We start from the raw sequence: 21323 nt of genomic DNA, 5'->3' as shown, positions 1-21323 counted from the left end.
TCCATTCTGTCATTTTTCTAGCAGAGGCAATTGATACAATGTTATGGTCTTAGAAGGTGAGATCTTCCAACATGATCACTCCCAGGTTTTTGACATTAGTTTTTTGCTCTATTGTGTGGTTGGAATATGTTTTATGCTCCGATGAAATTTCAATTTCCTCACGTTTACCATATCGGAGTAGTTGAAATTTCTCATCATTGAACGTCACATTGTTTTCTGCAGCCCATTTGTGTAGCAGAACTTTCACTAAGAAAACAATTCAATCCCATTGGGTGTGGCAACAGTCATTATATGACATGTGGGATGGTCAGGTAAATTATTCCAGTTCTATTTGTTAAGATATTAAAAATAGTTTTAAAGGAGAAAATAAAAAAGTGAGGAGGTTCTGGGTTTGACAAATGCCCAGGAGGTGAGGGAAACAAAAAGAAGGATGGATCATGTTAGATCATGATTAATTATATTGATAAGGAGTGCCAAACCTGAAGAGGTCATACAGTGCCTGATGCACTTGTTTAGCTGAAGAAGCAATTTTTTTAGGGTTATCCTAGGTAATCTACACATATGCTGCTATGCATGATAATTTATGTAATTGTATTTATGTGTATCTGTTACTGAATAAACTTACTTACCAATGGGCTTCTGCATGCACACCTAAATGTCACCCATTTCTGTACAAACATTGTATCATGCTGAAATAAAGATCATGATTATGATTACCTTTTTTGAGTGAGTTGCTCAACTCTACTACCATGTTAGGAGTTTACAATACCATTTGTTAAGTGGATTTCAAACATTTCTAAGAATAATGGTTTTCCTGGCACCCAGGTAAACTGCCATCATAATCTATATAATCTATTGTGAGGCTGTCAGATGCAAATACTCTCCTAGAATTGTATTATTATAATCATAACTAAGCGCTAAACCCATAAGTGTCATACAGCACTGTCCTAGAATTGTAGCATGTGACAATTCTTCCTGTCCTGAGGTGTCCCATGGCCTGGTAGGCAACACTCTTTCTTCATACACTTAGTGTCTGTGTTTCGATCCCCATTAGTGGTGGAAACATTAGGTGTGTTCCTTACACCTGTCCCCATTCACCTAGCAAGCAAGCAGGTATCTGGGTGTTAGTCGAATGGTGTGGGTCGCATCCTGGGGGACAAGATTGAGGATCACAATGGAAGACAGACAGTCCCTCGATGACACACTGACTTTCTTGGGTTATCCTGGGTGGCTAACCCTCTGGGGTTAAAAATATGAACAAATCTTATGTTACATTGTCCCCTCCTATAATATATCTCTCAAATATACTGCCACAAACTGATAGGGAAGAGTGTAGTGAAGAAAGTGAATGCCAGACTAAAATTCATCTACAGACAGGCACAGTGTCTAGCTACTGAGGCTCACAGGACACTACGTCTCGTTCTTATACATTGCTATATAGATTACGCTTGCTCTTCATGGTACTCTGCCTGATCAAAAAAACTGAAAGATAGACTACAAATCACTCAGAACAAAATGGTAAGATTCATGGTGGACCTGGGTCCAAGAGAACATGTAGGTCAGGATGAATTACAACAATTGGATATGCTGAATGTTGAAGACCGAATAAAACAAATGAAGTTAAATCATGTTTATAAAATTGTTCACAAACAGTGTCTAGAATATCTTGCTGCCAAGTTTGTCAAGGTTGGGAACCACAGCAATCATAGTACTAGGGAGAGAGAACACAACTTTGTAGTACCCACAGTATAATAATATTTTTATTTCTACAAGTACATGTACAGGGTATATAGGCCTAGTTGACATCAACGACATACTACTATGTATATAGAAAGTTGCTTGCTATGCAGAGCATTTCCCGCAAATTAAGTCAATTTTGTCCCATGATGCAACCCACACCAGTCGACTAACACTCAGATACCTATTTTACTGATGTCAGGAAACACGCCCAGTGTTTCCACCCTTGCCGGGAATCAAACCCGGACACTCAGCGTATGAAGCGAGAGCTTTTGCCACCAGGCCAGGGGCCACAGTCGGTGGTCAGGCTTCAAACACCTTTTACTGTACAATAATAAATGAGTGGAATGGGCTGCCTGCACATGTCAAAGCCTATCATAGCATGAAGCTACGGAAAAGGAGGAGAATGATTTCTGGTGTAGGTAACACATGTACCTATTACTGTGATCTGATCCTCTCAATGTTAATGCACATAACTCAGTTTATCTTATTCCTAATATATCTTCTTTAATTGTTTAGGTAATAAGCTATAACAAGGATCTAACACACTACATAAGACCTCGTCTAATGCAAGGAAAACACTATACTTACACAGAGTTTCGAGGTTTACGTCCCTTCTTGAAATTTTTCCCGAGATCCAAGAAGTTGTGTTGTGGTGTTGTTAAGGACTACCAGATATTACGTCTTAGTGAATCCTGCTTCCCGGGAGGTTAGTTAGTTTAATATGTTTATTATGCACCCCATACCGGGAAAACTACCCAAATACGAACCGGAATAATAATAATAATCTTAATTTCTATATGTAAATGATATAAGTTATATTAAACTATAGCTGACATCACTGACATACTACTATATAGAAAGTCCTTTGTTGTGCAGAGCATTTCAAGCAAATTAGGTCAATTTTGTCCCTGGATGCGACGCACATCAGTCGACTAACACTCAGAGGCGGGGCCAGGAGCTGAGTCTCGACCCTTGCAACCACAATTAGGTGAGTACAATTAGGTGAGTACTCAGGTAAATTGGGACAGCACGAGTCTCAAGAAATGCCCCAATGTTTCTACCCATACCGGGGATCGAACCACGGATCTCAATGTATGAGCTGTGATAAAGGAAGCAAGATTTCATAGCGAAACAGAAACGTGACCAATAAATTCCCAATTAGGTCAGGTGGGCCAGTTTGCCTAAACCCCGGCACAGCTCCCGCTTCACACACGGAGGGCCCGGGCTCGATTCCCGGCGGGTGGAAACATTTCGACACGTTTCCTTACACCTGTTGTCCTGTTCACCTAGCAGCAAATAGGTACCTGGGTGTTAGTCGACTGGTGTGGGTCGCATCCTGGGGGACAAGATTAAGGACCCCAATGGAAATAAGTTAGACAGTCCTCGATGATGCACTGACTTTCTTGGGTTATCCTGGGTGGCTAGCCCTCCGGGGTTAAAAATCCGAACGAAATCTTATCTTATCTTATCTTATTATTATTATCTGAATCAACAACAACAGGCTTCCCCGAAGCTAGGAGTTGATTGATGTATGGCACCTATATCAACTGCTCAGAAGGCTGAGGATAAGACAAACGTGCCAATATAAAAAAAAAAAAACAGGTAAAATTCATCGCCCATTCTCAAGACATCTTCACTCTACAAAAGGCCAGTGCAGAAGTAGGCTAATTTATTTATTGTGATTAGGTTTATAGGGCCATTACGACTCACGCCGTATCGATCCTTCTCAGTTTCTTGGGAAGACATTTTTTTTTTACCGGCCGTCTCCCACTAAGGCAGGGTGACCCGATAAAGAAGAAACACTTTCACCGTTATTCACACTATCACTGTCTTGCCAGTGATAGACCGATACTACAGTTCACATGCCCACCCAGACTGCAAATATCCCCCGCCCCTCCTTCAGAGTGCAGGCACTGTACCTTTCCCCTCCAGGACTCAAGTCTGGCTAGCCAGTTTCCCTTGGAAGAAATATTACATTCATGGGGGAGCGCTGAACCTGTAGGAGTTGTATAGTGCTTGGAAGAATGGGAGGTATTTAGGTTCGAGTCAGTGGGAGGGCAGGTCCAATTCCTTGGATCAGAAGCTCCTCACCAGCATCAAGGAACCTCCAGCAATAGGTGTGAATCAATAGTGGCAAAAGTGGTGCAGGAATTCTGAAAGGAACGAAAGTTCTTTTGGGGAAAAGAAACGGGAAAAAAAATCCCAGTAGATCAAGTAGAACCCAGAGCTAAACGCTAGCGGAGTCAGTAAGCATCTAAATATCCATACATAGGATATATAGATGAAAAACTGTGCTTCAGTTGAAAAAAAATGTATGTATTCAAGAGTGGACTACATATATCAATTATTATTATTATTATTATGCAGCACCTGGGAGTACAGGAGGCATTCAGGTTCTATCCAAGGAATGGTTGAACAGGTCCAATTCCTTGGATCAAGGGCCCTTCAGCAGCATCAAGGAACCTCCCTTGAGAGGTGAGTACAAGTGACAGTATCATGGTGAAGATGGATGATGATAAGGGGTAGTAATTAATTTATCATTGTAAAAAGGATAAAGACAACATTATTCCCCTTCTTTTTTTTATTTTTGGTAAATTTACAAAAAACCTATAAATCTTTCTAGTCGAAAAATATTTTTTTTTTTTATCCCGACTGTGTGTTTGGAGTTTATCCAAACCACTCTATATGTTTTCTTCTTATTATACAAAATGTACACAGTTGTGAGTTCTTGTCTCCTTAGTACCACACTTCTCACTTATTAACAAATACTTTACACTTATTTGTATTTCGATGGCGCTTCGTATTCGAAGTATTCGGCAGTGTCTGTTTCTAACCTACTGATGTAGTGAAAAAGTCAAGATCAAGAACATGGGAAAATATGGAAAGAGTAGGAAAATAGAGAGTGGCGAGCGGTTATCCTAAAATAAAATTATAATGATAAAATCAACATGGATAGCGGGAATGAGCAATGGAGGAGGAGCCACAAGGAGGACACGATAATAGAGAAGAGTAGGATCATCTATATGCTTCTTGGGGGACACATCTGATGGATCAACATTCACTACGAGAATCATCACTCAACAGCAGCATCACTGTTACTCATCACTATATAGTTCACCACACCCTCCACTGCACCTCCAGCCTCCCTAGCTCGCCCGCTGGCTTTACACGGTGGTTTTTTTGCGTATAATGTGGGAGGAGCGTGTTCTACGCATAGCACACGGGTCCCAGTTCGATCTTAAAGGATTGGTTGGGTTCTCCGACGTCCCGCACACCAATGTCCACGAAGGGTAGTCGTTGTGGCTTCTCTGTGCGGTACTCGATCTTGGTGGAGGCCCAAGTGGGAAGTCTCGCCTGGGGAAAGGACATACAGGAATTAGTTTAGTTGGAGAATGTGTGTGTGTGTGTGTGAACAGACTACTTCTGTTTGGGACAAAAAACAAATAAAATTTCAAAATTTTTGAGGGCCATTTTAAGTCGTCTCCATAGACCTTACAGCGACATGTATGTTTACTTGCCTGGTGACACGAAACAACAAACCAACCTCAGAACACAAAGTGACATAAACGGGGAAGTTATGAAATGGTAGTGCTACTGCTTGGTAGCATGTCTCATGATTAGTGGATGTAGGATTGAGGCCCAAAATTTACAATGAATGGACCAAGGGGGTTGAGCACTTCACACAAAGCATAATAATCTGGACTAGCAGTATACCTTCAAAAGATGTTTGTGGGCACGAAGTCTCCTTCCTGATCTTTCTGCCTAAGCAGCCTGGATGCTACCTGAATCATTTATGTTATTTGGGTGAGACTCATTGCAAACACACGTACTACACCAGATCTAGTACACTACCTACCTTACTCAGACCCAGTCAATATATTCCCAACCATAAAAGTACAAGAAGACTTACTTTACAGCCATCTTCAATAACTCTGTATTTAAACTTCCTGTTTCCTCTGGCCTTAAGCTCTGTGTCTGAGACAGTCATGATCTGCAAGGCATTGCGTAGGTTTCTCCTGTGAGAGTCGAAGACAGCAACGGAGTTCTTGCAGTGGTAAGTGAGCTGTTGGGTCGCCTCTGATGACAGCAGCTGTAGGAACTGCATCTGGTTGCTGTCCGCCTTATATGTGAACTGTGAAAATCCGAATATACATGTAAAATCAAGGCAAATATATTCAACACAAGATCATACATAGTTCTTCCTATACAGCCACCACCACCACTACACACCCATCACCACCTCTACCACCATTACACAGCCACCACCACTACACAGCTACCACCACCTCTACCACCACTACACAGCTACCACCACCTCTACCACCACTACACAGCCACCATAACCTCTACCACCACTACACACCCACCACCACCACCTCTACCACCACTACACAGCTGCCACCACCTCTACCACCACTACACAGCCACCACCACCTCTACCACAACTACACAGCCACCACCACCTCTACCACCGCTACAAAGCCACTACCAATACCTCCTTCACAGTTATTCTTACATGGTCACTACCACCACAAATTTTGTACTCCCTAGCCTTGGTACCCTACAGTTAGTAACTAACAACCACTGAGCCTACCTTCACACCCTACTGAAAGGTAGTAACTAACAAGCACACAACACACCTCAAAACCTGGTTTGATGTCCTCTCCGAGCCAGACAATTCCTCGAGGCTGTCCACGCCATGTGAATTCCTGTGTCATATCAGGCTGGGGCAAGATGCACGTTGCCTTCTTCTCCATGTCGCAGTGAACCACAATGGCATCTTTCACATCACCCTCATTGGGATCCACCCAGTACTCTCCTGTAGAAGGGGAGAAATTCCATGCAAGTTTTATTTCACAGATTTTTTTTGGTAGAAATGTGTAGCATTAGCAAGTTTTCAACTTGAAAAGCTGGAAGTATCTGAATGTATAAAATATTTATAGTACATAAGAATCTTTCCTTTTGCACATACCACTAGGAAGTTCTGGGTGAGTGTAGGCCAGGTCCCGACATGTCTTTGCTGGGGAGTCCTTCGAGCCTTCTGGTCTGAGGAACTTCTTGAAGGATGTCTTAAGTTGCTCGTAGGCCTTGGTAATGAGGTCACGACGTTCGTCATCTGTAATTTCTTTGCCAAAGAGACGAGGAGGCAGTTCGGAATCGTCACCTTGGAGAGGATCTGGACCCTTGGCCTGGCCCTGCCCAAGCAAAGCTGCTAGCGCTGCTGCATCATAACCCATAGATTCGCCAGGTGGACCAGGAGGACCAGCTGGACCAGGTGAACCAGGTTGGCCAGATTTACCTTCTTCTCCACTAGGACCACGAGGACCAGGAGGACCCATGATACCCTGTGGACCAATTCCTCCATCGCGACCAGGTGGACCCTTAGGACCAGGTTCACCAGAGGGTCCAGGTGGACCAGCAACACCGGGTACACCTTTGTCACCAGATGGACCCTGAGGACCAGGAAGACCTTGAAGACCAATGAGGCCTCTGTGTCCTTTGGCACCCTTTGGACCTACTGCTCCTGGTTCTCCAGTCTCTCCTTGTGAACCTGGTGCTCCAGGCTTTCCTCTGGGACCTGAAGAGCCCTCCACGCCCTGTGGACCAACCTCTCCACGATCTCCACGTTCTCCAGTCGGGCCAATGGGTCCAGCAGGACCAGGTGGGCCCTAATATAATAAATATCAATTAGTAATAATTGACACGACAGTAGTTTTAGATCAAGATGACACTATATATTACAAGAGAAACAATATGAAACTACTTACGGGTAAACCAGTGGGTCCAGAGCCTCCTTGAGGTCCTGGTGTACCTGGTGGGCCTTTGTCTCCTGTTCGTCCAGCAATACCAGGAGGTCCAGGTTTACCGTCGGCACCAGGAGCACCAGTGTCACCAGTGGGACCAATGGGACCAACAGCACCAGTTAATCCAGGGGGACCAATGGGACCTTCATCACCACGTTTTCCTTCTGAACCTGGTTCACCCTGTTAATAGGAAGTGTAATAAAAATTATACAACGAATAAGTTACAATTGCCAAAAATATTATATTTTATTGCCACTTTTGATCTTGTCATGAAAGTAAAGTGTGTTCATGTTACAAAATGCAGAAGTATTACTCACACGCTCGCCAGTTTTTCCTCGAAGGCCAGGGGGACCAGGTGGTCCAGGCAATCCAGGCAGGCCACGTTCTCCTGATGGTCCAACAGGGCCAGGTTGACCAATAGCTCCGGGACGACCCTCAGGACCAGCTTCACCCTTAGGTCCCTCGGCTCCAGGGGCACCAGGCTGACCAGTTGGTCCAGGTAGACCAGGTCGACCAGTATCACCAGGAGTTCCCTTGATTCCAGGGTTGCCACTAGGACCTGGAGGTCCTTGGTCACCTGGGGTTCCCTATGGGGATAAATAAGATGTAAAATTTCTTCTTTATTAAGTGGGGCTTGATTATTATTATTATTATAATAAAGAAGCGCTAAACCGTAAGAGTTATACAGTGATGGGGGCTTGATACAACCTTAACATCAGCAGCAATATATTAAGTACAGATAAACAATAGAGCACAAGTAAACACAACCACTACTCACAGGTGTTCCAGCATTGCCTGGTCGTCCAGGGGGACCCATCAAACCAGGCTCTCCTCGTTGTCCAAGTTCACCTCGCTGTCCCTTTGCACCCGTGAGTCCAGCTAGACCCTGAGGCCCAGGTTCTCCAGGTTGTCCTACCAAGCCAGGGTTACCCTGAGCACCCTTCTGGCCAGGTAGACCACGTTGTCCTTTTGGTCCTGCAGACCCAGGAGGTCCAATAGGTCCAGGGAAGCCTTGCAGACCCTGCTCGCCCTGTTGGCCTCGGTCTCCTGTCATTCCATTGGCACCAGGCTCACCAGGAGGACCTGGTGGACCTGGGTCTCCCTTCTCTGCAGGTTCTCCTGGAGGTCCAACTGGGCCCATGATACCTTGAGGGCCCTGGTCACCCTGACGACCCGGTGGGCCCTCAGGTCCAACTCTTCCCAAGGCTCCACGTTCACCTTTCTCTCCTGGAAGACCAGAAGGTCCTCGACCTCCTGGTAGACCCTGTATACAGCCACCAATGAAGATAAATTCTGAATGCATAATTACAGTTTATCATTGTTGTCAACTTTTGTAAAATAATATGTAAGATGACTATAATAATGAGTACTTACGACAAGACCAGAAGGACCAGAATGACCCTTTTGTCCAGGGGGACCAGAAGGCCCTGCAGGTCCATCAGGACCAGCCTGACCAGACTCTCCACGCTTGCCTGTCTCTCCAGGGGGGCCCTGAGCTCCTCGCTCTCCAGGGAAGCCTCGCTGACCACGGAGACCAGCACCACCAGGCAGACCCCGAGGACCCTGTAGTCCAGCCTCTCCGTCCTTGCCATTAGCACCAGAAATGCCAGGAGAACCAGGAAGACCCTGGAAGCCACGAGCACCTGGTGATCCAGGGGGCCCTCGCTCACCAGGGGCACCTGTTGGTCCTGCAATGCCTGGGGGCCCTTGAGCACCATCCTTTCCTGGATCACCACGGGGGCCAGTGGCACCAGTCTCCCCGGGATTACCGTCCTTACCAGCTTCACCCTGAAAAGGAGAGGCCACATTCTGCATGAGCTACATTCATAATTACGAATAATAATGAAAAAGTTGAGTATAACTGATGATGATAATCTATGTCTCATAAAAAGTTTCATTATTAACGAGGTGTCCCATAGCTTGATCACTAACACACTCAGCTCACACACTGAGGTCCAGGGTTCGAATCTCCTCTGGTATGGCTGGAAAATATTAAGGACGTGTTTCCATAAGACACCTGCTGTCCCTGTTCACCTATGAGTGTAAAATGGGTACCTGGGTGTTAGTCGCATCCTGGGACAAAAACTGACCTAATTTGCCCGAAATGCTCAGCATAACAAGCGGCTTTCTATATAGTAGTATGTCATTGATGTCAGTTAGGCCTGTATACCATGTACATGTACTTGTAGTAAATAAAGATATTATTATTGTTACATGTATAAGTATTTTATAAATTCATAGACTGATATTTATTGAATTTTATGGATACAAAATAAGCATGACATTTAGTATCGTAAAATCACTGAGTGATATTACCTATTATTTAATAAATATTTTTTTTACAATACACTATCACTTTATTTCAGTACACACATACTAATGAATTGTGTTAGAAGCAATGGAAATGAGACAGAAACGAGACAGAAATGAGACAGAAACGAGGCACTAAACTACAGACCAGTGTCTCTGACATGTATAGTATGCAAAGTCATGGAGAAGATTATCAGGAGGAGAGTGGTAGAGCGCCTGGAACGAAACAAGATTATAAACAACCAGCACGGATTCATGGGAGGCAAATTCTGTGTCACAAACCTTCTGGAGTTTTAGGACAAGGTAACAGAAGTAAGAAACGAGGGAGAGGGGTGGGTTGATTGCATTTTCCTGGACTGCAGGAAGGCCTTTGACACAGTTCCTCACAGGAGATTAGTGCAAAAGCTGGAGGATCAGGCATGTATAACAGGAAGGGCACTGCAATGGATCAGAGAATACCTGACAGGGAGGCAACAACGGGTCATGGTATGTGATGAGGTATCACAGTGGGCTCCTGTGACGAGCGGGATCCAACAGGGGTCAGTCCTAGAGCCAATGCTATTTTTGATATATGTGAATGACATGGTGGAAGGGATAGACTCTGAAGTGTCCCTGTTTGCATATGATGTGAGGCTAATGAGAAGGATTAAATCAGATGATTATCAGCCAGGACTACAAAGAGACCTGGATAGGCTGGACACATGGTCCAGCAACTGGCTTCTCAATTTCAACCCTGCCAAAGAGCAAAGTCATGAAGATTGAGGAAGGGCAAAGAAGACTGCAGACAGAGTATAGGCTAGGTGGACAAAGGCTGCAAACCTCACTCAAGGAGAAAGATCTTGGGGTGACCATAACATCGAGTACGTCTCTGGAGGCACACATCAACCAGATAACTGCTGCAGAATATGGGCGCCTGGCAAACCTGAGAATAGTGTTCCGATACCTTAGTAAGGAATCGTTCAAGACACTGTACACTGTGTACGTCAGGCCCATACTGGAGTATGCAGCACCAGTTTAGAACCCACACCTGGTCAAGCACGTCAAGAAATTAGAGAAAGTACAAAGGTTTGCAACAAAGCTAGTTCCAGAGCTCAAAGGAATGTCCTACGAAGAAAGGTTGAGGGAAATTGGACTGACAACACTGGAGGACAGGAGGGTCAGGGGAGACATGATAACAACATACAAAATAATGTGTGGAATAGACAAGGTGGACAGAGACAGGATGTTCCAAAGAGGGAACACAGAAACAAAAGGTCACAATTGGAAGCTGAAGACTCAGACGAATCACAGGGATGTTAAGAAGTACTTCTTCAGTCACAGAGTCGTTAGGAAGTGGAATAGCCTAGCAAGTGATGTAGTGGAGGCAGGAACCATACATAGCTTTAAGACGAGGTATGACAAAGCTCAGGAAGCAGAGAGAGAGAGGACCTAGTAGCGATCAGTGAAGAGGCGGGGCCAGGAGCTGAGTCTCGACCCCTGCAACCACAATTAGGTGAGCACAGGAGTATGCCACTAGTCAAATATTGATTTTCGAAAGTATTGTTTTATACAAAGATTTTAACTAGATCCCTGTAGCGAGGTACTGGATAACAATGCTAGGTACTAAGGTTTTTAAGATCACAAGATACTCTGGTGAATATCAAAGGTCAAAGTGAATTTGTCTTACATGGAAAGAAAATGTTAAATCTGCTTTTGGTACTGTTTGTAAAATTAATGAATTTGTACTTACAATAGGTCCAATAGGTCCAGGAGGTCCCATAGGCCCAGGCAGACCCTGAATACCCTGAGGTCCTTGATCACCAGGTTTGCCGTCAGCGCCTGGTGGACCACGGTCACCAGGGCGACCAGTTTTGCCAGATGGACCAGAAAGACCAGTGGGTCCTCGCAAGCCTTGACGGCCAGGCAGGCCAGGGGGACCAGGGTCTCCACCACGGCCTTTCTGGCCAACAGTTCCTGTAGGGCCAGGGTCACCACTCTGACCTTGAGGATAGAAATTCACCCATATTATTATCATTGTTATGAAATTCATAGGGAAGGACCAAGTCTGTAAGGGTCATATAGAGCCTGGAGAATAAGAAGTGATCAAGTATGATTCGAGGAAGATGAGAGTAGCTCCAGTTTCTTGGATCAGATGACCTTTACCAGCACTCATGCACTCAGTCCCCCCTTGAAGGTAAATTCAACCATATTATAAAAAAAATAATCTGATTAACTTGCAGGTGACTGCATGATAAATATAATCTTCTAATTATTAATTGCTAAAAACAATAAAAAATTATTACCATATATATGAATGACTCTCTTGCATGTCAGTGCCACGTTAAGACTCACCTTTGGGGCCTGGAGGTCCATCAGCACCTGGAAGGCCACGGCCTCCTGTTGGTCCACGCTCACCCTGAGGGCCAACTCCTCCAGGAGGTCCTCGTATACCTCTCTTGCCACGTTTACCAGGGGATCCAGGGGCGCCAGGAAGGCCTCGAGGACCAGGTGTTCCACCTTCTCCCTTCATTCCCAGTTCACCCTTGAAGCCTCGCTCTCCACCCAGACCCTGTAACAACAAGAACATTCAATACTTCCCTCTGTCTCATCGTATATCTTAAATCTGCAACAACAATGTGATTGAGCAACCTGGGGAATGACTGACAAGAAAAATGTTCACATGTACTAACCTACAACAGGTCAAGCTTTTATTCCACAATGCTCCAGTCAAAGTCATGAGCTTGTGAACATTACCTTTGCATGAAACATCTACTAAAGGCTCTATTATTTTGTCTTGGTCCTAAACTGGGAAGAGAACACCGACACACACACCATGAAGTTACGTAAAAATCTATATTATTGCTATGTTATGCTTTTAATAACAAACCATTTGTATTTATATTTAGGTTACTTACCCTCTCACCCTTGTTACCAGGCATGCCAGGGCTACCAGGAAGACCTGGGGGACCCCGGGCCCCTGGGAAACCTGGGGGTCCAGAATCTCCCTGAGAACCAGGTGCACCCTTCTCTCCAGGGAGGCCATCTTTTCCCGATGAACCTTGCGGTCCTGTTTCTCCTGGAGCCCCAGGCTTTCCAGCTTCACCTGTGAAGTACAGAGTTACAGGCAGGTATTAAGAGCAAAACAAAGAGCAGTAATACTAAAAGGGTCAAAGAATATTGATCAAAAAGTTAGTGCAGAGTGATGGTTATATGCCTACCTCGAGGGCCCTGGAGACCTTGAGAACCCTTAGAGCCCTGTACACCCTGGTCACCCTTAGCTCCAGCACTTCCAGGGAAGCCAGGGGGACCAGACTTGCCGGGTGGACCTGGAGGACCAGGAGGACCAGCGATGCCATCGATACCTCTTAAGCCAGGCGGACCTGGTGGACCTTCCCTGCCACGTTCACCACGTGGACCAGCTGAACCCTGTACCATGCAACACAGCCTCTCAGTACACATCCAATATTATAGTTAATATTATAACATATGGATACCAAAAATGTACTCAATAATAACCTACATGGAGACAGAAAATTAAAATATTAATTGGCGTGTATATTTCCATCCAGTTCTGGGATCCCAGAAGAGGGAAGGAAATGTATAGACCAATCAATCTTCGGAGTTTCTGACTCTATGTGGGTTATTATTGAACACTATATCATATCTAACTACTGTATATACAAAGTAATATTTGCTTATTCTTTATACGTATTTATATTCTTATTGCCTTTGGGAACATCCATTCCCAGAGAAGATAATGGCATTTAGACTCTTCTTGGAACATTTAAATAATTCAAAATACGTATTAAAATAAATTTTTGATGCAGCACCTGAGACGTTTGTCAAATAATTGTAGATATTATGACATGTAAGAAGTCCAAGGCAAGTGCTGCTAGATGAAAAAATCACTCACCATTGGACCAATGGGGCCAGGTGGACCACCGGGTCCTGCTGCTCCCTTGTCACCCATCTGACCCTGTTCTCCCTTAGCTCCGTCTAGACCAGAGAAGCCACGGTGTCCCTTCACACCAGGAAGACCAGGCATGCCGGGCAGACCACGGGGACCAGGGGGTCCAGCTGAGCCTGGTGGACCAGCAGAACCATCCTCTCCATTCTCACCCTGAGAACGAAACCTTGTTAATAACTAACGCATTGGTAGAAAGTCATCTGCATTCTCACAGTAATGCTACATTGTATTAATGTTGGTAGAATTACCGACAATATGTTAGGTAAAAGGACATAAGTGCAACTAATGTGATATTTTATTATGGCAACGTTTCACTCTCCAGGAGAGCGAAATGTTGCCACAATAAAATATCACAGTAGTTCCACTTGTGTCCTTTTACCTAACATAATGAAATATTATTTACTAAATAACTAACCTTACTAAAACTATAAAATAAAATTAATAATCAGTGCAAAATCATTTTTAATACAAGCTATCAACTAAGGAAAAAATGGCACGAAAAATCAGAACAAAACAGGAAGCAGTTATCGACAAGGCAAAAATAGTCAGAACTTATCCAACAGAGAAACTGGAAATCAGTTATTCCTGACGCAGCCATGACCTACATCTTTTCCAGGGATTCCGGGCATTCCGCGTGGTCCTGGAGGACCAGAAGGACCAATGGGTCCTGGGTCACCTGGTTCTCCTCGCATTCCCTGGAAACCTTGAGGGCCAGAGGGACCTGGTGCTCCTACAAGAGACAAGGGAAGACTCACTCACTACAGACACTCCCAGGATAGTTGACACTGAGATTTCTGTGGCAATACAACTACATGATACACTTTTTAAGCATATCGTGAGAGAGAGAGAGCGAGAATGAACTACAATTTATATCTTATACTAATTCACTTGTAAGCTATGAGTTGATCGTACCTGGGGATCCTCTGGGTCCGACAGGTCCAACTTGAGATTGCAGGTAGCTAAATGGATCAGGCTGAGGTCCTTTCTCTCCTCCTTGGGACTGCGAAAGCTGTGTCAACCATGGTGAAATCTGTCCAAGCAAACCAAAACAATTATTACAACTGTCGTTGATACAGTATTACCAGAACACATAAGCAACTAGGCGATTACACTTACTGTAGGAAGCATATCCGTCTGTCTCATGCTTAGTGAATTTAGGATCGAGCCTTCACCATTTTCCGCCTGACTTACTTTGGTTTAGCATTTCACATTAATCTCACAATAAAGTACTGGGAATGTTACAGCACCTTGACATCACTTGGCTCCTACAAGCTACAATGCTAATAGAGTCCTTATTCGCTTAGCATTAATCTAGGTATGATACATAGGATATAAAATTAATTTTACAATGAAATATTCAATTATTATTCTTTTCTCTGTACTAAATGCCAACATCCAAGTGCCAGAAAACACGATTTTTAAATTCCAAATACAATTATAATTAAAAGAAACATCTAAGTCCCTTCTTGAGGCATGTGCTTTGATTGCTTCAGATGTTAAGACGTGTAGTGATGAAGGAAACAAGTGCGAAACGTGCTTTTGTAACAACGTTTTGTTCTCCACCTGTCTTTATTAATGTCGGCAGTATACCGGTGTATCCAAGAGGGTGAGTATTTAGATCAAGAGTTCATTTCTCTTATGAAGAAGCCATGACTCATTCGAATAAAAATGAGTGATAACAAAACACCCTGTGGTATGGTGAGCACATCCCAGGGTGTGATAAGGTAAGAGACTAATGTCTGTCTGTCGCATGTCGTGGGTTCATTAAGTCCTAAGACTTATGCCAGGCATAGAATTCGGGGGAAGGGTGTTAAGGTTTAAGATTTATTTCTGGCATAGGTCATTTTGAAACTTACATCAGGCATGGGTCCAGGGGGTCCAGGTTGTCCAGGGGTTCCGGGACTGCCTGGCGTGCCAGTGGGGCCCCGGTCTCCTGGTGGTCCAGAGGGGCCCTCCGCGCCAGTGGTGGAGGCGCCATAACCGGTATCCGGAGCTGTCTGTTGGAGGGAGGCAAAGTTGTTAGTTGAGGAGAACTTCAAGAGCAGGAGGAGGAGGAAACTGAGTGATGGAATGAAGGGAAAGTAGTTAAAAGACAAACGAAACTTGCTGTAAAATGGAGAAACTCTTGATAAAATTGAGGGAACTAATGAGAGAACGGAGGAAACTCATGACAAAACTGAGGGAACTAATGTCAAAAAGTAGGGAACGTGTTATAAAAATGTAGGAAAAGTAGCTTCATTGTAAAACAAAAAGCTTATGCTCACATTTCAAAAATCCAAAACACGGTAACAAGTTGAAAACTCGGTATCTCTAACTTGATATATTAATGATCAACTCCAATCCAGTATATGAAAAGCCAATCCATTTCTTAAGATATAGAAATAGCTCTCCATCTCCCATATCTCTCCAAGCTCCAGTTGCGGGGCATCATATGACCACAGACCTGACAAACCTGACCTAACCTAACCCTCCCTGTTCAACTAAGATATCTCCACCCATATTTACATTAATGTGCAGTTCTTTGAATAAACACATACTGAATATAGTAAAGTGATTTACATTAAATTCAGTAGAGTGTTGGGTGTGCGATTAAGGAATTTCTGAAAGATTTATAATTTAACAGGAAACACGAGAGGGAACTTACCGGCCCAACAATGTCTGTTGGTGGTTCTTCTGGAATAGAAAAAAATGCAAAATATCCTGTTAATCTCATGGGTAACTATGACATACAGATGTATAAAAAATACCTGCATATACCTATCGCATAAAAAGTTTAGCTGTTATATATAAGTAAGTAAAGAAATTATATGCATTCTAAATTCATTACTACATTCCGTAAGGCAATAAAGCCTATTCTCCGTCATAGCAGGAATATTTTTGAAATAATTATATATAATACGTATCAAAACTCCAGACCGTCGCGTTAGCCACTGGACCAGCTAGTTTTGAGACTCTCTGACCGCGGGTTCAAATCCCGCCCGTGGTATGGTTTATAATACGTATATATATATGTTAAAATTTGAATTACATCAGCGGTAAAGCTCTCTAGTCGAATATATTATAATTTGAACAAGTCAGGAAGGTAGCTAGGAACATTATTGTGCCCAGAGAGTGCAATATTAAGGCAGTTCTTGCATTCTTCTAATGCATCAAAAAAAATTTCCTCAGTACATAACATGATGCTATAGACAACCAATATTAGAAACATTCAATTTTTATGCAATTTAAACTCACTGGTTAGATTATCAAGATAAATAAAAAAAATTATGAAAATAGCCCTCGAACCAAAATATATTTGATTTCAAAATCATATATATGTCGTGCCGAATAGGTAAAACTGGTCACTTAGCAAGAACTCATTTAAAATTAAGGCCTTTCTAAATTTTTCTCTTATACATTTAAAGATATATATTTTTTCATTTATGGTAATGTAAAAATTTATAATTTTGTACTAAAAGAACCTTAGAAAACATACCTAACCTTATTATAACAAGCGCAATTTAATTTAGCCGAATCCAACTAAATATATTTTAGATAAGTTTACATTAATTTAATAATAAACAAACACAATGAAATATATTTTTGGTCGTTAGGTTCTGAATGGTTTTTTGCGAAATTATGGCATACACAAATTTTCGCTTGTCTTATTCGGCAAGAAGTGCGTTGCTATTTAAGCCAAAATCGCAAGTTTTGCCTATTTGGCACGATATATATATATATATATATATATATATATATATATATATATATATATATATATATATATATATATATATATATATATATATATATATATATATAGATACACACCTGGAGTTTACCTGGAGAGAGTTTCGGGGGTCAACGCCCCCGCGGCCCGGTCTGTGACCAGGCCTCCTGGTGGATCAGCGCCTGATCAACCAGGCTGTTGCTGCTGGCTGCACGCAAACCAACGTACGAGCCACAGCCCGGCTGATCAGGAACTGACTTTAGGTGCTTGTCCAGTGCCAGCTTGAAGACTGCCAGGGGTCTGTTGGTAATCCCCCTTATGTGTGCTGGGAGGCAGTTGAACAGTCTCGGGCCCCTGACACTTATTGTATGGTCTCTTAACGTGCTAGTGACACCCCTGCTTTTCATTGGGGGGATGGTGCATCGTCTGCCAAGTCTTTTGCTTTCGTAGTGAGTGATTTTCGTGTGCAAGTTCGGTACTAGTCCCTCTAGGATTTTCCAGGTGTATATAATCATGTATCTCTCCCTCCTGCGTTCCAGGGAATACAGGTTTAGAAACCTCAAGCGCTCCCAGTAATTGAGGTGTTTTATCTCCGTTATGCGCGCCGTGAAAGTTCTCTGTACATTTTCTAGGTCGGCAATTTCACCTGCCTTGAAAGGTGCTGTTAGAGTGCAGCAATATTCCAGCCTAGATAGAACAAGTGACCTGAAGAGTGTCATCATGGGCTTGGCCTCCCTAGTTTTGAAGGTTCTCATTATCCATCCTGTCATTTTTCTAGCAGATGCGATTGATACAATGTTATGGTCCTTGAAGGTGAGATCCTCCGACATAATCACTCCCAGGTCTTTGACGTTGGTGTTTCGCTCTATTTCGTGGCCAGAATTTGTTTTGTACTCTGATGAAGATTTAATTTCCTCATGTTTACCATATCTGAGTAATTGAAATTTCTCATCGTTGAACTTCATATTGTTTTCTGCAGCCCACTGAAAGATTTGGTTGATGTCCGCCTGGAGCCTTGCAGTGTCTGCAATGGAAGACACTGTCATGCAGATTCGGGTGTCATCTGCAAAGGAAGACACGGTGCTGTGGCTGACATCCTTGTCTATGTCGGATATGAGGATGAGGAACAAGATGGGAGCTAGTACTGTGCCTTGTGGAACAGAGCTTTTCACCGTAGCTGCCTCGGACTTTACTCTGTTGACGACTACTCTCTGTGTTCTGTTAGTGAGGAAATTATAGATCCATCGACCGACTTTTCCTGTTATTCCTTTAGCGCGCATTTTGTGCGCTATTACGCCATGGTCACACTTGTCGAAGGCTTTTGCAAAGTCTGTATATATTACATCTGCATTCTTTTTGTCTTCTAGTGCATTTAGGACCTTGTCGTAGTGATCCAGTAGTTGAGACAGACAGGAGCGACCTGTTCTAAACCCATGTTGCCCTGGGTTGTGTAACTGATGGGTTTCTGGATGGGTGGTGATCTTGCTTCTTAGGACCCTTTCAAAGATTTTTATGATATGGGATGTTAGTGCTATTGGTCTGTAGTTCTTTGCTGTTGCTTTACTGCCCCCTTTGTGGAGTGGGGCTATGTCTGTTGTTTTTAGTAACTGAGGGACGACCCCTGTGTCCATGCTCCCTCTCCATAGGATGGAAAAGGCTCGTGATAGGGGCTTCTTGCAGTTCTTGATGAACACAGAGTTCCATGAGTCTGGCCCTGGGGCAGAGTGCATGGGCATGTCATTTATCGCCTGTTCAAAGTCATTTGGCGTCAGGATAACATCGGATAGGCTTGTGTTAATCAAATTTTGTGGCTCTCTCATAAAAAATTCATTTTGATCTTCGACTCTCAGTCTGGTTAGCGGCTTGCTAAAAACTGAGTCATATTGGGACTTGAGTAGCTCACTCATTTCCTTGCTGTCATCTGTGTAGGACCCATCTTGTTTAAGTAGGGGCCCAATACTGGGCGTTGTTCTCGATTTTGATTTGGCATAGGAGAAGAAATACTTTGGGTTTCTTTCGATTTCATTTATAGCTTTTAGTTCTTCCCGCGATTCCTGACTCCTAAAGGATTCTTTTAGCTTAAGTTCGATGCTTGCTATTTCTCTGACCAGTGTCTCCCTGCGCATTTCAGATATATTGACCTCTTTTAGCCGCTCTGTTATTCTTTTCCGTCGCCTGTAAAGGGAGCGCCTGTCTCTTTCTATTTTACATCTACTCCTCCTTTTTCTTAGAGGAATAAGCCTTGTGCATACATCGAGTGCCACCGAGTTAATCTGTTCTAGGCATAAGTTTGGGTCTGTGTTGCTTAGTATATCTTCCCAGCTTATATCGGTTAGGAATTGGTTTACTTGGTCCCACTTTATGTTTTTGTTATTGAAGTTGAATTTGGTGAATGCTCCCTCGTGACTAGTCTCATTTTGTCGGTCTGGGGCTCCTCGCATACATGTCTGAACCTCAATTATGTTGTGATCTGAGTATATTGTTTTTGATATGGTGACATTTCTTATCAGATCATCGTTGTTAGTGAATATGAGGTCTAGTGTATTCTCCAGTCTAGTAGGCTCTATTATTTGCTGGTTTAAATTGAATTTTGTGCAGAGATTTAAAAGCTCGTGTGAGTGTGAGTTTTCATCAGAGCTGCCTCCTGGTGTTATTACTGCAACAATATTATTTGCTATATTCCTCCATTTTAAGTGCCTTAAGTTGAAATCCCCCAGGAGCAAGATGTTGGGTGCAGGAGCTGGAAGATTTTCCAGACAGTGGTCAATTTTTAACAGCTGTTCCTGGAATTGCTGGGATGTTGCATCCGGAGGCTTGTAGACTACCACAATGACTAGGTTTTGGTTCTCGACCTTTACTGCTAAAACTTCCACTACGTCATTTGAGGCATTAAGCAGTTCTTTGCAAACAAGTGACTCTGCAATGTACAGGCCAACCCCCCCCCCTTTTGCCTGTTCACTCTGTCACATCTGTATAGGTTGTAACCTGGGATCCATATTTCATTGTCCAAGTGATCCTTTATGTGGGTCTCAGTGAAAGCCGCGAACATTGCCTTTGCCTCTGCAAGCAGTCCACGGATGAAAGGTATTTTGTTGTTTGTTGCTGGCTTTAGACCCTGTATATTTGCAAAGAAGAATGTTATCGGACTGGTGGTATTGTTGGTACTGGGGGGGGATTTTTTTTCCGGCATTAGTATCTGTATCTGTTGGTTTGGAGTGGAGGCCATCGACTGTGGTTCCACTCCAGGAATGACTGGATTTGGTGTACGATTTCTGCCATTTCCTGCCAGTTTTTTTTCCTTCCTGGCACTAAAAAACCTCTCCCTCTTGAGTGGCTGTGGCTACCCAGGTTTTCCCATGGCCTGGATGTTTTGTATCTTTTTGTCCCCTTTAGATGGTATGCCTGGCAATTTAAGTTATAGCACAGTCTTTCCTGTACTGAAGAGGTACACATTTCAGGGTGAAAAAGCTTACAGGAAGGGAGTTTGCATTTTCCTGTTGTCATATGGGCATGGCATTTTCTAGGGTGGTCATAGTTGCACGTCCCATCTGTTTTTCCAGATTTCCCATGCCAGCAGATACCAAGTGCATAGTATGTGCACAGGCTTGGTTTCCGCTTGCCTTGGGTTTCTGTGACTGTATTCCCTGTTGGTGCATGTTTCCCTGTCTTACTTCTATCCTCCCTAGCACCAACAATGGAGCTCCCACCAGTTGTTTTTGGTAATTTATCCTCACTATTGCTATTGGAGTCCTCTTGTTTGCTATTTCCTGCGGTATTTCTAGTTTGCAATACTGGTTTTATCTTATCTTTGACT

General features: G+C 43.4%; 1 protein-coding gene across 4 annotated transcripts in view; it reads right to left on the bottom strand.

Annotated features, from left to right (window-relative positions):
* Nucleotides 1-4303: 4303 nt before the first annotated feature.
* LOC128693417 (collagen alpha-1(II) chain-like) overlaps nt 4304-21323 on the bottom strand; it is a 74156-nt gene continuing 57136 nt past the window's right edge. For all 4 annotated transcript variants that reach the window (XM_070097414.1, XM_070097412.1, XM_070097413.1 and 1 more), the window contains 17 exons: nt 16445-16473; nt 15657-15797; nt 14713-14830; nt 14406-14530; nt 13747-13953; nt 13052-13259; nt 12749-12936; nt 12186-12402; nt 11584-11834; nt 8919-9332; nt 8323-8808; nt 7862-8131; nt 7509-7724; nt 6713-7409; nt 6381-6559; nt 5651-5872; nt 4304-5094 (listed from right to left, as the gene is read on the bottom strand). In XM_070097414.1, the coding sequence (XP_069953515.1) occupies nt 4948-5094; nt 5651-5872; nt 6381-6559; nt 6713-7409; nt 7509-7724; nt 7862-8131; nt 8323-8808; nt 8919-9332; nt 11584-11834; nt 12186-12402; nt 12749-12936; nt 13052-13259; nt 13747-13953; nt 14406-14530; nt 14713-14830; nt 15657-15797; nt 16445-16473 (4115 nt within the window). In that variant the 3' untranslated portion in view covers nt 4304-4947. The remainder of the gene's footprint in view (nt 5095-5650; nt 5873-6380; nt 6560-6712; nt 7410-7508; nt 7725-7861; nt 8132-8322; nt 8809-8918; nt 9333-11583; nt 11835-12185; nt 12403-12748; nt 12937-13051; nt 13260-13746; nt 13954-14405; nt 14531-14712; nt 14831-15656; nt 15798-16444; nt 16474-21323) is intronic.

The sequence above is a fragment of the Cherax quadricarinatus genome, chromosome 57 (genome assembly GCF_038502225.1).
Source record: "Cherax quadricarinatus isolate ZL_2023a chromosome 57, ASM3850222v1, whole genome shotgun sequence".
Classification (NCBI taxonomy): domain Eukaryota; kingdom Metazoa; phylum Arthropoda; class Malacostraca; order Decapoda; family Parastacidae; genus Cherax; species Cherax quadricarinatus.
The sequence above is the reverse complement of the archived record's forward strand: the minus strand, read 5'-3'. Positions and strand labels throughout refer to the sequence as shown.